At 42.6% G+C, this 14,790-nt stretch overlaps 6 protein-coding genes across 9 annotated transcripts; 4 read left to right on the top strand and 2 right to left on the bottom strand.

Annotated features, from left to right (window-relative positions):
• Positions 1–3,405: 3,405 nt before the first annotated feature.
• Positions 3,406–7,573, top strand: LOC6556920 (claspin). The gene is made up of 7 exons (XM_001983659.3): positions 3,406–4,175; positions 4,250–4,500; positions 4,552–5,097; positions 5,154–6,431; positions 6,482–6,743; positions 6,798–7,145; positions 7,208–7,573. Exons 1-7 carry the CDS (start codon positions 3,429–3,431, stop codon positions 7,325–7,327), a joined length of 3,552 nt encoding a protein of 1,183 aa, XP_001983695.1. The 5' UTR covers positions 3,406–3,428; the 3' UTR covers positions 7,328–7,573.
• A 214-nt stretch (positions 7,574–7,787) lies between these two features.
• LOC6556943 (peroxisomal membrane protein PMP34) lies at positions 7,788–9,616 on the top strand. Its single transcript, XM_001983660.2, has 3 exons — positions 7,788–8,156; positions 8,219–8,279; positions 8,633–9,616. Exons 1-3 carry the CDS (start codon positions 8,085–8,087, stop codon positions 9,454–9,456), a joined length of 957 nt encoding a protein of 318 aa, XP_001983696.1. The 5' UTR covers positions 7,788–8,084; the 3' UTR covers positions 9,457–9,616.
• LOC6556908 (THUMP domain-containing protein 1 homolog) lies at positions 9,612–10,547 on the bottom strand. The gene has a single exon (XM_001983661.2). The coding sequence runs from the start codon at positions 10,491–10,493 to the stop codon at positions 9,633–9,635; it is 861 nt and encodes a 286-aa protein (XP_001983697.1). The 5' UTR covers positions 10,494–10,547; the 3' UTR covers positions 9,612–9,632.
• Positions 10,548–10,644: 97 nt separating this feature from the next.
• On the top strand, positions 10,645–12,285 carry LOC6556951 (lysine-specific demethylase 8). 3 transcript variants are annotated; one of them, XM_032736571.2, is made up of 3 exons: positions 10,645–10,940; positions 11,002–11,395; positions 11,460–11,770. In XM_032736571.2, exons 1-3 carry the CDS (start codon positions 10,659–10,661, stop codon positions 11,711–11,713), a joined length of 930 nt encoding a protein of 309 aa, XP_032592462.1. In that variant the 5' UTR covers positions 10,645–10,658; the 3' UTR covers positions 11,714–11,770. The 3 variants fall into 3 exon arrangements, with proteins under 3 accessions (XP_032592462.1, XP_001983698.1, XP_043071228.1); XM_001983662.3 differs by having other exon boundaries at positions 11,002–12,285; XM_043215293.1 differs by having other exon boundaries at positions 10,887–10,940; positions 10,999–12,285.
• LOC6556939 (B-cell receptor-associated protein 31) lies at positions 12,274–13,881 on the bottom strand. 2 transcript variants are annotated; one of them, XM_032736774.1, is made up of 3 exons: positions 13,800–13,881; positions 13,114–13,700; positions 12,274–12,705 (listed from the first exon to the last, which is right to left on the bottom strand). In XM_032736774.1, the coding sequence occupies exons 2-3, from the start codon at positions 13,612–13,614 to the stop codon at positions 12,517–12,519; spliced, it is 690 nt and encodes a 229-aa protein (XP_032592665.1). In that variant the 5' UTR covers positions 13,615–13,700; positions 13,800–13,881; the 3' UTR covers positions 12,274–12,516. The 2 variants fall into 2 exon arrangements, with proteins under 2 accessions (XP_032592665.1, XP_001983699.1); XM_001983663.3 differs by having other exon boundaries at positions 13,114–13,824.
• A 118-nt stretch (positions 13,882–13,999) lies between these two features.
• Positions 14,000–14,788, top strand: LOC6556964 (protein DPCD). Its single transcript, XM_001983664.3, has one exon. It carries the CDS (start codon positions 14,067–14,069, stop codon positions 14,742–14,744), a length of 678 nt encoding a protein of 225 aa, XP_001983700.1. The 5' UTR covers positions 14,000–14,066; the 3' UTR covers positions 14,745–14,788.
• Positions 14,789–14,790: the final 2 nt, after the last annotated feature.

Raw genomic sequence — 14,790 nt, 5'->3', positions numbered from 1 at the left:
ACGCCGGCGTTGAAACTCAAAATTGGGAATTGGGTCAGGGACGTGCACGGCATGCTAATCAAATTATGCCCACACTTTGCATATGACGCACTAGAAACTGTAATTCGTTGAGATGTGTCGCAACTTGCAAGTCAATGCGGGCATTTTCCACAGAACGGTTGAAGGTCGAGCCAAAGAAATTATGCAGGTATGTAATGTATGGGAAGTTGAAGAGTTATCTTTATGGTACTGATAAGATTGTCCTAAGTTATAAAATATTGAACCTATGGACCATTTTGAGTAAGAGGACCCTTGCCTAACGTGAAAACTAAAGTGAAGTGTGATTTAATCGTATCACAAATATGCATTAGTGATCCATAATTTGTAAGTATCTATTTATATTTATTTCTATCGATTCATAATCAGTGAGATATAATCACCACTCTAAAATAGTCGTTTTGATAAATTAACAATAAAATATTCAAAGCAGTCACAATCGAAGTCATTTTTCACACATTATTTGTTCAGTATGTTTTTGTTTGAAATGGTTAAAATCGCTGATAAACAAAACCAACACCAAATCATTTCTAACTCTTGGACGCATTACTTTGCCAGATTCATTCAGTTATAGTTTTATGGTAAGTAACCAGTTATATGACAACGTTTTGCACAATTACTTGGCCTTTTCTTTACGTTGAATGCAGTTACGAGAATAACGGTGACCAGATTTAAGGTCTTATTGTTGATTAAACACAACTCTATTGTGACCGGCGCCGATCCCATTGAAGTCGATGTCAATCATTATGCAAGTCCCGCTCTGAACTTCGGTCAATGTGCTTAACTCTCTCAATGGAGTTGCTGGGCTCCCAATTTGCTCTCAAACCTTCCACTTCACTTTCCATTTCTTTTGTTTGTATGTCTTTTCTTTCATTACATTACTTTTTATGTGTTTTTGGTTTTTCTTTATTGCTGTCGTCGGCCCTTAATTGCATACTATACTTATATGAAAAGTATAATAATATAAGTATAGATATAATTTTGCATATAGACAATGAACCTCGGTCACCTGCTGCAGTTAAATTTTGTTTTGACTTAGGCATTGGGTCAGTTTACTTTACAAATATTAGTATTATTTTTGCATATGTAATATGTAGAGCATCTATAGGCTGCTGCACAATCGAATTAGTTGCACATTTTCGCTTTCAATACCCACCCATTTTCTTACTGTGCATATTTTATTATAATCGATTTCTCGCTCTTGAGTTTTGTTTTTATTTCGGCTGCTGTGCCCTTTTGCTGTTTTTTGTCTAGTGCTGCATAAAAATGCGGCTTAATTATTGTTTTATGCATATGAAGGGGTGTGTGTGCTAAACTCAAGTTTGTGTGTGTGTGTGACTGAGTCATGAGCCATATATCACTTTCACTCGCCAAAAGACAACAAATAGCAATGGGGCAAAAATCTCAATCAGCCGGACCAAAAAAACCAAATGGCAAATAGGCGACTCTCAGTCCGAAAGGAACAACTACAACAGTAAAAAAAAAACTGCATTTATTTGTGAAAAATGCTCTCAAATTTATACCCCACTTAAATCCAAAAGGCTCTTTTCTTGGTTTATGATTGCGTAAGCCCCTAACTTTTGCCAAAAAAAATAAAATATATAAATAAAATAAACCATCTGGCGAGCACAATAGTTTTCTAAAAGTCTTAAGAAATCGGCATCCATCACGTTTTGTTTGCCTTTGCGATTGAATTCCAATTTCCAATTCCAGCTCGAAGACAAATAGCCAAAAGCGAATAGTATTTATCTAACTCATTGTGAAAGACGTTTTCAAACGGATAGTATTGTCGATATTGTGTATCTTACAGTTTAGTCGCAAGATTTTCACTTTCGTTCGCTTACCAAAAAAAAAAGATACCCAAAAGATATTTACACACAGACACACACGCACATAAACACCTCTTATTGATAGCCAAATATCCATGCGTATGCAAATTAGCTCAATGCCGACAACAAGGCGCAGAAACTACCGTAAGTGGCCAAAAGCAAAATCTGTGATATAGAGACGTGAGAAGAGATGAACGCTAAGAGTTGTTCCAGCTACAACAACAAGTAGTCGTATATATATATATATATATATACATATATATAGATATTACAACTACGCACGGCCGACAACAGTTAACAGTTTTTAGTTGTTTTTTTTTTTTTTGGCAAATGAAAGAGAAATTGTGTGCGGCCGGCCGACAAAAGTTTTATATGCTAATTGGTGCGTTCGAGTCTTAAGAAAATCAGCAACCAAAATGATATGATGGCTGCGTCTGCGCTTTTTGAGGGAGTTGTGCAGCTGTTAATTAATCTAATAGATAACGGTATTCCAATAAACATTAAACATTTTTATAAATTTATGAAACTGTAGTTGAATGAAGATAGGTACAGTCCATGCATTGAAGTATTTCTTTTCTTTATTATTTTATTTATAGAAACTATTACGAATTTTGCCATAAACATTTGTGGCTTGCATAAATGGTCAATGCTGGCGCTTTCTATGTATCTTGGGTTTTGCATTGGATTAGTCAAAGGTTATGCAACATGGTCGAATTTTGTTAATGTGTATCATTATGTATCCGAGAATGGGGCACAAAGTGAAATGCTAAAAATGGAATTTGACAGGCAGCCTAAGCGATTTGGATATCGCTTTGGTTTTCAGCTTCGCTAAAAATAATGTTAATTAAATCTTATACTTCAGAAAATAGCTCGTGCGTCGAGGGTGAGTAAAGCCAGTGTTCAATTAAATTTTAATTATTATTTTGTGTGTGTACGCTTAAAATGGATAAATATCGGCCGGGGCAACGGACCGGGGTTACTTAATGACCCTCTGCCAAAAACAACTTTTAGCTGTAAACTGTGAAAGAAATGAAAAGAGATGCGGAGAAAGCATCGACAGGCAAAATCAAACCAACTGCAACAATTCGCCAACAACAAAAAGCATAACAGGTGAAATATCTTTATCTTTATATTTTGACTTTAATTTGAAAGTTAAATTATGATAGATCGCATATCCATCGTTCGCAAGATTTAATGTGTTTTTTTTGTGTGTGTGTGTGTGTTTTTCAATTCTGCTGCCTATTGACCTTCCTGCGGAATTTCTTGAGACACTCGAGAAACTGGATGGGATGATCGTCAATATGGATGCAAAGATTCGTGATCTAAACGAATACATTAAACGGGTGTGCCATAGATCACTTCATTATAGTAATTTAAATAATGATCGGTAAATATAAGTGCTGCCACCTCACTGCTAAATAAATTGTCTCGTTAGAGCTGCCAACTGCTCTCAAATTAATCAGCTGTTTGCCTTCGCGCCAAATTGAGCTGTTGAGCGTACCTTAGTGTGCGTGTTCAACTGCAATATTGTTTTATTTGATTGGAAAAAAGTAACCCAGAATTATGAGTGAATCAGCTCGAAAATCTGCGACTGCAGCAGAATGTGGCGAGAAAGAAGACGATGAATCTATGGAAAAGCTGCACATTGACGATGAAGACGAAAAGAACGTTTCGGCTGAAGATATTTTGGGTGGCAAAACTTTGATAATGTCGGATAGCGAAAATGAAGAAGAGATGCCTGCTGAGTCAGCATCAGCAGGTAAACAAATAGCACCCAAAAACAGAACACAAACTCTGCTGGACAGCGATCAGGAGGATGAAGACGATGATCAGCAGGCCAAGACGGAGGTGAAAATGGCAGTGGCTTCAAAACCTAGGAAAAAAATATCGGCAATTATTGACTCGGACAGTGAGCAAGAGGAGGAGCAAGATGAGAAGACAGGTCGGGAGGAGGAGAAAAAGGAATATAGCGAGACTGAAGAGGAAGAATATAAGTCCAAGCCAAAGAAAAAAATATCGGCTATTATTGACACAGACAGCGAGGACGATGAAGAGAAGAAACAAGAGATGGAGGCTAATCTAAAGAAAAAGGTGAAGAAGCAGGAAAAGAAGATGAAGAAGACACAACGTTTGGAAAGCAGTAGTGAGGAAAGTAGTGAAGATGAAAAACCCAACGATACAGGTAGAGAGCAAAATAAGCTCAAAGGCATCGTCGATTCTGAATCCGAGTCCGAGGAGCACAGCTTAACTGTCGACAAAGGGACAACTGACCCCTCTACAGACAAGCCAAACATATCGGTACCCAAGCGTGTGAGTATGGAAATCCGCTTAAATATTTATTTTCCAGTGAAAACTCCTTACAAATGTTTTCTTTTCTATTGCAGGCCTCAGCTAAGAAAGCTCTGGACGGAATTCAGGCCTTACAAAGCGAGCAGCAGCGACTGCATCGGGAGGCACACATTAGTGTACCCTATCATCAGCCTAAGCCGCGCACGCTGAAGGAGTTCCTTGGTCGACGCACGATAAATAGGCCGCTGGCCATGGCTCTGGCCGGTGGTAGTCCGATGCCCAACAAGAAAGAGTCGCAAAGATCGTTGGGTCTTCGAATGACCAGCGAAGAGCTGCAGGCATACGCGTAAGTGAATTCCCAATTAATCAGAGAGTTTACTCAACCTTGTTTATGCAGCAAGCTGATGGATGAGCGTGCCAAAGAGGCCACAGAGTTTTTCAAATCTGAATCCGAGCATGATGAAGACAGCGGTGAAGAGAATACAACAGAAGAGCCAGAGGAACCAAGAGAGCCAACAAAAGTGATGCAAGAAGTTGTAGAGGACTCTTTAGACCTGCCAGAAGCAGAGCCAACAATTGAGATTGACATGGCATCTACTAAAGATGAATCTGCACAAGAGATTGAACCCATAACTGAGCTGGTTTCGCCCTCAAAAGCAATGCTTGTCACTGAAGTTGTGGAGCTGCCCAAATTAGATTTGAGTGCATTAAACATTACGCCACCTTCGAAGCCAACAACACCACGCATTAGCGAAGCTATTCGACGCCTAAGGGACGAGAAGAGCAGCGATATGAGTCCGTCGTTGAAGGGAGATGCTAACATGGTCATTGATCTGGAAACCGGTGACATGTTTGCCAAAAAAACAACTGGCGTCGATGATCTACTGCAACGCTTGATGAAGACCCGCGAGGCCAAGAAACACAAGACGACGGACACTGTGAAGTGAGTAAAGAAAAGATTTAGCTAGCTACCATATCTAAATGTGAAATCTCCTCTAGCATTTTATCCACTGCACATGGCAAGTTAGAGCTGTCCAAGGTGAGCATACATCTGCACGAGGATGAGCCCGTTAACAAGGAACAGAAGCCAGGCGCTGCCTTCATCAAAATGCAGGAGGATCTCAAAACGTTGATCAATAAAAAACGTATGGATGAGCTGCGTAAGAAGCAAGCTGATGAAATGGAAGCTGAAGCAGCTGAAGACGAGGACATGGATGTCGATGAAGAATATGAACCAGATGATAAGCCATGCAAAAGTCAAGTTATCATTAACGAGGATGAGGAAATAGTGGATAGAGAGATTGATGAGAATGCCGGAGAGGATAATGAATCAGAGGGAGAAATAAACGAAGCTTGTGAAGCAGAGCTGGAAGCAGATTCAGCAGGAGAGGCAGAGGAAGCAGAGGCAGACAGCAGCAGCGACAGTGAGCAGGAGAGCGAACCCGAACCCGACAATACACAGACGGGCAAGCGTAAGAACCGCATTATACGCGCCTTCCAGGACGACAATTCCGATGAGGATGACGATGTCGACTTGCTGCAGACACCCAAGCCAAGCAAAGTGGCGCCAATGACGGCCACCCAACTGCAATTATCCGCCCACAAGTTATTCGATACGGAGATGGAACGCACGGCGAGCGATGAGGAGAACGAACTGCTCGGCTTGTGCTCCGGCAGGTTTACGCAATCGGAGGTGTCATCAATAGCACCAACCACGATTGGAGCACTCATAAGTCAAATACCTATAACACAAGCAACACCCCAAACTCAGGCACCCGATGAATTGGAGGCGTTGTGTTCGGGCAAATTTGAAACGCAGCCGGAGCCGGAAACAAATAAAATATTGTCCAGCGATGAAGAGCCGCCGGCAGAAGAACTGGAGACGGAGAAGCCGCGAAAGAAAAAGTTGACCAAGAAACGACAGAAGAAGAAAGCCAAATTGGGTTTCTCTGATGATGAAGAAAGTGATGAAGATGCAGATGACCTTGAGGATGAGGAGCAATTAGAGGGTAGCGAACTGGAAGAGCCAGCAGTCGAAGTACCCGAAGCATTCGTTGACTATGACTCCGAGGAGAATGAAATCGTTGTCGAAATGACAAAAAAAGATCGCAAGTTGCGTGCAGCGAACTTTGTAGAGAAAGAAGCCGAACTATCTGAATCCGAATGGGGTTCGGCGGATGAGGATGAAAAGAATATGGACGCATACGACTTTGAACTGGGCGACGAGGATCAATTTGATCGCGAGAAATTGCGTCACGAACTGGGACAGATTCATGCGTAAGTAATTTGTCATTTTCACAGCAATTGGTTAATTAAATTTCTTACAGCCGTAAAATGCTTGATCAGGATATAAGAGAGGTGCGCAAGATTAAGGATATGCTCTTCGAGGATGATGAAGGTGCAGTGCGTCAGCGTCAGTTTCGATGGAAAAATGCTGAAAATGATTTGGGTTTTAGCCTGGATGATTCTCGACTTGAGAAGGGCGATGGCGAAGCCAACGAGGGCAGCGGCGACGAGGAGAACGAGCATCTCTGGCGCAAAGTTCGCTACGAGCGAGAGCAATTGCTGCTGGAGAAGGGTCTAAAGAGGGTAAATGATATAGTACCTAATATGATATTATTTACTAATCATTTCTACTTACAGGAAACAACTGGCACCGCTTCTCCTCTCTCACCAGCTGTGGCAAATAGCAACACGACTGGTGGCACAGTGCGCAAGCTGACCATTATAACGGCCAAGAAGACAACGATGGAGATGAAAAAGAATTCGCCATTTTTGATCTCAAAGAGCGTAAACTCCGCCCAACAGCAGCAACAGCAACGAGCTGTGCGTGGCTCATTCTTAGTGCGGGACAAGGAGACACTCAATAAACTTGCAGGCATGACAAAAGGCGCTGCTGGCGACGTGGACGGAACAGCGGGCACTGTTTCCGTTAATACGGCCCGGGCCAAAAACTTTGTGTTCGCCACGCTAACGGAGGAGGAGCATGAGGTGTGTAGCTATATTATTTGAAACTCAACCTATGTATTTATTTTTCATATTTGCTTTTGCAGACTCAAAAACGCAAAGCTGCTGATTTGTTAAACAGCAGCAGCGAGACTGGCGTCAATTTGATGAAAAAACCACGTTTGGAGCCACGACGGGATAAGTGCCTTATAGATCAGTTGCTTTAGTTGCTGTGTGCGCAATCCATTTTATTTTTAAAATACATTTTTTAAGTTAAGCATAAGTATTTTTTAAAAAAGATTAACCTACTAATTGCTGTTTAATTTTAATAAAAATTTAAGTTAGGCACATTTTGCTTCTATTCGAATTATTTCTAAAAAGATTTAATATTTGTTTATAATTGTTAATATTATGAAAGTTGCCATTTTAAATGCGAATAGATAATTTTGATGGACGTTTTGCCATTATCAGAATATTTGACATACATGCAAAATTATTTAATCTGCGACTTTCTAAAACACAAAAAAAAAAACTACTTTTATAATTATTAATTTTATTACGTGCTAAAATGAAAGTCAAATATTTAAATATGAATAGCCGACAGCCGACAGCCGGCGTTAACAGCACTGTAACAGACAATCCCCGCGGCCGCTTTGCAACACTGACGCCGCAACAGAAAAGGAAATTGCAAAAAGCGTTTGTTCAATGCAAGTATCTTGTTATATTAGTCACTGGCTGAATTAACGCTAATGCAATTACCGATCGCAGCAGCTGGGAAGCTAACGAAGTAACCGACGACGACGGTAACGACGTCGCACGAACCCCGGAGCTGCTCTAATCTAATCTGGCCAATCAAGCTAGAAGCAAATTCGTCGTCTTTTCGAGTTCACCTTTAGCCGGCGTCGTTGGTCAAGTCAGTCAGTCGCTGGACGCCGCACAAATATTAATTAACTGCTGGAAAAAAAACGCAGATACAATTCCAAAATGGTCGCTCAATCGAAACTTGGCCAGGTTTTTAGCTATCAAAACTGGGTGCATGCCGTCTCCGGCGCAGCGGTAAATAAATTAATATTAACACGAAAACTAAGCTTCAATTTCCGTTTATCAATTTTAATTAGGGTGGCTGCATTGCGATGAGCACCTTCTATCCGCTGGACACAGTGCGCTCGCGCCTCCAATGTAAGTAAAAAGTATTCCGGATTATCTTCCGTTGAACTGATAAGCATATTGCGGCGGCTAGATAAACATTGAACGCATTCCCAAAGTCCACTCAGAATTTAAATTAATTAATGCTTTCCGTAAATGGGGTTTTGTACAACATTGAAAAGGGTATTATGATTATGGAGTGTAGTTTGTAACACCCTAAAATATATATATTCTCGATCAGCAGCAGCAGACGAGAAGATAAATAATAACATATATATTTATAAAAAACAACAAATAATTTCTTAGATTTAAACCAATCCTAAAGAAACATGTAAATCTTTCCACAAGAGTATCTTATCTTCGGTGTGTTCTCCTTTTCGTTGCAGTGGAGGAGAGCGGCGAGGTGCGCAGCACCAAGCAGGTCATCAAGGAGATTGTGCTGGGCGAGGGCTTCCAGGCGCTGTATCGTGGACTGGGTCCAGTGCTGCAGAGCTTGTGCATCTCGAATTTTGTCTATTTCTACACATTCCATGCCCTCAAAATGCTTACGTCGAATGGCTCGCGTGGACAGCAGAGTGCGCTGAAGGATCTGGTGCTCGGCAGCATCGCTGGCATCATCAATGTATTTACGACAACACCCTTTTGGGTGGTCAACACGCGCCTGCGCATGCGTAACGTGGCCGGCACATCGGACGAGGTCAATAAGCACTACAAGAGTCTGCTGCAGGGTCTGCGGTATGTGGCCAAGACCGAGGGCATCTTGGGCTTGTGGTCGGGCACGATTCCATCGCTGATGCTTGTCTCGAATCCGGCGCTGCAGTTCATGATGTACGAGCTGCTTAAGCGCAACATTCAGATCTTCACAGGCGATCAGATGGGCAGTCTGAGTTTCTTTTTGATTGGCGCCATTGCCAAGGCATTTGCCACGGTGCTCACCTATCCGCTGCAGTTGGTCCAAACCAAACAGCGGCATCGCACCAATGATGCGGCCAATATTGCCTCCACATCGCAAGACGCGGCGGCTGGCAAGCTAAAGCAACAATCGATGCTTGAACTGATGGTTAGCATCCTGCAGCATCAGGGCATTGCTGGATTATTCCGTGGCCTGGAGGCCAAGATCCTGCAGACTGTGCTGACGGCGGCGCTGATGTTTATGGCCTACGAAAAGATCGCTGGTTTGGTGAAGATGCTGCTCAAGCGCAACGCTTGAGAGGGTCTAGTCTTAGTTTAACTACTACATATATAGTTTTAGATGTAAACTGATAAACATGACAAAGGATATGGACATGGATATGGAAAAGGATACAAATGCATACACTCCAAAGTTAGCCAATAATATTAATAATACAATTCAAATGACAAAAATTTGATTTTAGTGTACATATTTTATTCGTTGTCAACAGTCTCATTCGATTTCTCGTCTTGTTGTGGCAGTTGCCCAGTGGGATGCGTCAGCTCGGATAGATTGTACTTCTTGTTATCCAGGTAGTTGTCAATGACGCTGAGCAGACACCAGCCACGCAGCACCTCGACAATGATTGATTTCTTGGCACTCTTCAGCGCCACTTTGTTGCCCATATTCTTGGAGTTAACCAGATCGGCCAACTCCTTAATGATATGATCACGTTTGATTTGCTGATTGTAGCGATGATTAAAGATGATGCCATACGTGGTAGCCTCCTTGAGGAAGTGTTTGTCAAAGAGTGCTCCAGCGGCATTAATAATATCCGGCATATTGGCACGACACACCGCCTCGATGGGCACCAGGCGCATCACAAAGCGTGACATGGCCTTGCCAGTGGCAATGATATCCTCGACTATATGCCTGCCCAGAGCCAGTGGATCCTCCAGTTTGGTGCGTATAAATAAACAGTTTGTGGTGCCGGTGTCAACATTTTGGAAACGCATTTTGCGCTGGGCGAATGATTCACGACACTTGGCCACAGCCGCATCCAAGTCATCGGAACTATCCGAGTAATCACTGCCATCCTTGTCCTTGTCCTTATCCTTAGCCTTGGTCTGCACTTCCGTTTCCTCTTTCACCTCGGGTCCGTACAATTTATCCGCGTAGTGATTCAACAGATTGTAGCATTCCCGCACGCAGGCCTTCTCGTTCATGTTGCAGGTGACGAGGAAGCCCCGTTGTCCCGGCTGCAGCACCTGCTTTTTATGCTGCTGGTAGTACTTTTTCTTGTTATGCTTGAATTTGTCGTTGACCATTTTCGATTTTTTTATGGCTGGTTCCATTTCACATTTAACACAATGATGGAATTAGAATGTGACCAGCTCACAAAGCACAAACTGATTAAATACCAACAGTGTGAAGTGCGGCGTTGTCAAACACTGAAGTATGATCAGCTGATTTAATTATCAAAATACAGATCGAATTTATGTATATATTTTGAATTGCCAATGTTTGCAGCAGCGGCACCTTTGTTGGAGCTCATCAAATTACTGCCTCGCTTTGCGGACATAGAAGCGCTGCTCGAACATGAAATCGAAGCTCGTTATATACTCAAACGCGCCGCAGATCACTTGGAATTGGGCAAGCTGGAAGGTTCGTCGTCGTCGGAGGAAATTTCATATCTGATTGGAGCATTGGTGGACAAGCATTGGGAGCGCATCCACAGCGGACACTTTAGCAGCGTGCCGCTGGTCATACGCAAGGTCTATGCTCTCGGCTGCTACTTCAAGGTTTGTGTTGGGATAACATTATGTGTGTATGGAGGATAACTTCAACTTTTACCCTCAGTAGATAATTTTTATGCTTTTGGAGAGCACAAGCCATGAGCAACGTGAGAAATGCGGCGCTATTCTGGACGAGGCTCAATTGCTTGGCTGCACAGATAAGCTATATGCAAAGTCTAAAGATCTACAAGCTGCCCTAATGAGCTACCTCGATGAAGATGTTATAGGGAACAACTCAAAGCCTCTACCGATTCTGGCGCCTCTGGAGCGGATCAGCTCACGCTGCGATATACCTCAACTGAATGCACCTAGCATACTGGAATTTCGCAACAGCTGTTATCAGGCAGAGCAGCCAACGCTGCTGCTAAACACAATTAATCACTGGCCGGCAATTAGCAAATGGCGCGATTTAAATTATCTTTTAAAAGTCGCCGGCAATCGAACTGTTCCCATCGAAATTGGTTCGAATTACGTCAGCGATGAGTGGTCCCAGCAGCTGGTAAAAATACGTGACTTTCTTTACAGACAATTTGGCCGGGAAACAAGCAGCGATGATAACCAGGAAGTGGAGTATCTGGCGCAACACGAACTCTTTGCCCAGATCCCAACACTCAAGTCGGACATCTGTGTGCCGGACTATTGCACCGTCTCCGGCGACACTCCAAGCAATGTGGACATCAAAGCCTGGCTGGGACCACGTCACACCATATCACCCATGCATAACGATCCCAAACACAATCTGCTCTGTCAAGTGTTTGGCAGCAAGATCATCATTCTAGCCTCGCCAGCGGACACACCAAATCTCTATCCACACGAGAGCGAGTTTCTAAATAACACATCGCAAATCGATGCAGCCATACCGGACTTTGAGCGTTTTCCATTGTTGCGAAGAACACGTTTCTATGAGTTGCTCTTACAGCCCGGCGATTGTTTATATTTACCGCCCAAGTGGTGGCATTACGTGCGCTCCGAGACGCCCAGTTTCTCAGTTAGCTTTTGGTGGGAATAGAATACCTTGTATTCCGTTGACGTATATATTCTAATTGATTTGATATGCGATTATAATGAAATACCTAAATTATCAATGTCCAAAGGTATGTCAGAAACATGACGTCATCTGCCATCGATAAATAGTCTGATGTTGATCTTGAATCGGAAAATATGATTCATAATAAACCTGCTCGTTGTTTGTTTAATAAGTTATAAATGTTATTTATTGAGTGTAGCCAAGAAATAAGTTTGGCTGCGGCAAACAAAAATAAAAAAGAATTAAGACATTTACGTTATAATACGAAACATTACAAATATAGCTTAAAAACATGAGATAATAAATCCAGTATTTCGTTATCTAACTTGTTGTATTTTATACATATTAATGCGTTAAGCTTTAGGCTTCTACTTGTTGTGTGTAGGCGTATGTAGTTTGTGTAGGTGTGCATTGTTTGCTCAATTTATAATCTTCAATAATCTTTAAGTAATTTCATTTTGATGCCTTTGCCCCCACCGCCGTTTTCTTTTCTTTTTTTTTGTTTTTCATTTTGAAGTCTTATCATTCTTTAAATATTATTGATGTAGCGTTCGCTTATTCATCTTTATCGGCTTTGCCAACGGCTCCAATGGTGATCTGTTTCTGCAGTTTGCTGTACTCCTCGGTCAACCGATCGTATTCGCGATTAAGACTCTCCGCCTGCGACTTGACTGCCTCCTTGTCCTTCTTCTCGCGATTCAAGTCGGATGTCAGCTCCTGGACGCGTTCCTTCAGCTTGTTGAGCTGTAAAATGGGTCGTGATTTCAATTTTGAAGCGTGGCTTTTTTTTGTGTGTGTGTGGATGTGTATTTGAGGAATGTGTTCGAAAGATTTAGGAAAATTTGGCGGTGAGTCCTTGCACACGTTTCCGCAGGCTTTTCAACTGTTTAAAGAGTGTTGACGAGAATGTTTTTTACTTGGTATATTTCTTTGGTTTTTATGGCCCAACATTTTAACCATGTGGGTGTATTAAATAACATATCGCGTGGATTTTGTACAGCTGGTGGTGAGTAGCGAATGGAACGCTCTAAAGGTGTTAGGAGGATATCTCTGTGTAAAGCTCTTTAAACATGCCTTGGAGAATCGTCAGGTGGACGGTGTGCAAAAACTCAACTTTCCAAAAATATATATACAAATAAATCTAAAACTTACCTCATTCAGTGTGGTGTCCTCGGTGGCCTCCTTAGCCTTGTCGGCCTTGTCCGTCATCAGGGAGCGTGCGGCGGCCGTGGCGCTCTGAGCCTGCTTCATCGATGCCTCGCTTTGAGCCAGAAGATTGGCCTGTGATGAGATCAGTGTGACCAAACGGCGGATGACAAGCACAAGGAAGACAGCAAAACCGCATATGTAGAAATTACGTTGGGCACGGAACAAACGCATGCTGTGCTGCATCTCCACATTGAGGTGAACCTCACCGACATTGTCAGTGCTGGAATATTTGCGCATCTCACGTATGGCGTCCAGCAGGAGCAGAACCAGCACACTCATTATAACAAAGAAATAGATGTGCGACTGCTTGCCAATCATGGCCAGAAATTTGGATTTGAAGAAACGATTCCATTTGTACGGACTGGCCACGGGCAGCACCAGCAGCAATACAACCGCAATTTCGGCGTACAAAAATCCGGCGATCAAAGTCCACACCAAACTCATTTTTGCAACTTTTTCCCTTTTCTTTTTTTTTTTTGTGGTAAAGTTAAAGGTTTGTTCGATTTTTCTTTTGCTCTCACTTTCGTATGCTGAAAAGAATTTGTTTTTTCTTCCTTAATTAGTATGAAATGCACACGTCTAGTTAGGCTATCCGTCTATTTATAAATGAGTACCGTGAATTGGCTTACTTTAAATAGGTATAGAAACTATAAAAAAGCGAATGATGAAATATATGTGTATTTGTATGCGGTCATTTGCGGCCACGTCAACTCTGCCGTCGAAATTTATGACAGAAATTGCGACGAGTTGGCAGCTCGGCTTGTAAACAAATGAGAAACAGCTGACAGCCCTGGTTGCCAGGCAAAAGCAAAATCGAACGAAAAACAAAATGTGCTTTTGCGCCATCGATCAAATTTAGTTTGTAGATTTCTTTCCATTCCATTCACAGAGACAAAATGTCCTACCAAAACTGGTTGAATTACTTGCAATCCGCCGAAAAGAACTCAATGATTAGCGGTCGGCTGCGCAAAGTGCTCTACAAGTTTCCGGATGGACGTCAAATGGCCGAGGAATACAATATGGACACGGGCGTAGTCCAACGACGAGCCTGGCGTAAGTGCAAGCAACTGATGGGTGAGCCTCAGTGGGAGATTGAGCTTGGCGAGGAGCCACGACAACTCAATTGGAGTGCCGCCAATAAGACAAATGCAGCTGCCGGTGGTGGTGGTGATGCTGACACCTTGTCTGCCGGCGAATTTACGCTGCGCGAAAGCAACTCAGCTCCGCTGCTAACCAAACGGGTGACGAAGAAGAACATTGAGTGGCGTATACGCAATCTGTCCTATCCGCTAAGCGTCTACAATGTTAGTGCCGATGCCGAGAAGCGTGCGATTATTGTGCGTACCAGCAATAAAAAATACTTCAAGGTGATACCTGTACCAGATCTGGATAGATGCAGTGTTCCCCCGCTGCAGGCCAACATTAGCACACATCATCAGTTCAATACTCTCATCATCACCTACACTAAGCCGGATATTCTGTGCGAGATGGAGGCCCAAGTGCTGCTGTTGCTGAAGAATGTGGAGACTGAAACCGATATGGATGATCTGCTCAAGGGTTTGATGGCCAAATAAAAAACGCATAGCATATAAAATACATAGATACATAGAAACTAAAAGT

Source organism: Drosophila grimshawi, unplaced genomic scaffold, assembly GCF_018153295.1.
Source record: "Drosophila grimshawi isolate 15287-2541.00 unplaced genomic scaffold, ASM1815329v1 contig_44, whole genome shotgun sequence".
Classification (NCBI taxonomy): domain Eukaryota; kingdom Metazoa; phylum Arthropoda; class Insecta; order Diptera; family Drosophilidae; genus Drosophila; species Drosophila grimshawi.
The sequence above is the reverse complement of the archived record's forward strand: the minus strand, read 5'-3'. Positions and strand labels throughout refer to the sequence as shown.

Coding starts and splice junctions, on each gene's coding strand:
- LOC6556920 (XM_001983659.3), top strand. CDS start 3,429: ATGAGTGAATCAGCTCGAAAATCTGCGACTGCAGCAGAATGTGGCGAG. Junction 6,744..6,797: donor TGGAGAAGGGTCTAAAGAGG/GTAAATGATATA, acceptor TTCTACTTACAG/GAAACAACTGGCACCGCTTC. Junction 7,146..7,207: donor TAACGGAGGAGGAGCATGAG/GTGTGTAGCTAT, acceptor TTGCTTTTGCAG/ACTCAAAAACGCAAAGCTGC.
- LOC6556943 (XM_001983660.2), top strand. CDS start 8,085: ATGGTCGCTCAATCGAAACTTGGCCAGGTTTTTAGCTATCAAAACTGG. Junction 8,157..8,218: donor ATGCCGTCTCCGGCGCAGCG/GTAAATAAATTA, acceptor AATTTTAATTAG/GGTGGCTGCATTGCGATGAG. Junction 8,280..8,632: donor AGTGCGCTCGCGCCTCCAAT/GTAAGTAAAAAG, acceptor TTTTCGTTGCAG/TGGAGGAGAGCGGCGAGGTG.
- LOC6556908 (XM_001983661.2), bottom strand. CDS start 10,493: ATGGAACCAGCCATAAAAAAATCGAAAATGGTCAACGACAAATTCAAG.
- LOC6556951 (XM_001983662.3), top strand. CDS start 10,659: ATGTTTGCAGCAGCGGCACCTTTGTTGGAGCTCATCAAATTACTGCCT. Junction 10,941..11,001: donor CTCTCGGCTGCTACTTCAAG/GTTTGTGTTGGG, acceptor TACCCTCAGTAG/ATAATTTTTATGCTTTTGGA.
- LOC6556939 (XM_032736774.1), bottom strand. CDS start 13,614: ATGAGTTTGGTGTGGACTTTGATCGCCGGATTTTTGTACGCCGAAATT. Junction 12,706..13,113: donor AGGACACCACACTGAATGAG/GTAAGTTTTAGA, acceptor CCCATTTTACAG/CTCAACAAGCTGAAGGAACG.
- LOC6556964 (XM_001983664.3), top strand. CDS start 14,067: ATGTCCTACCAAAACTGGTTGAATTACTTGCAATCCGCCGAAAAGAAC.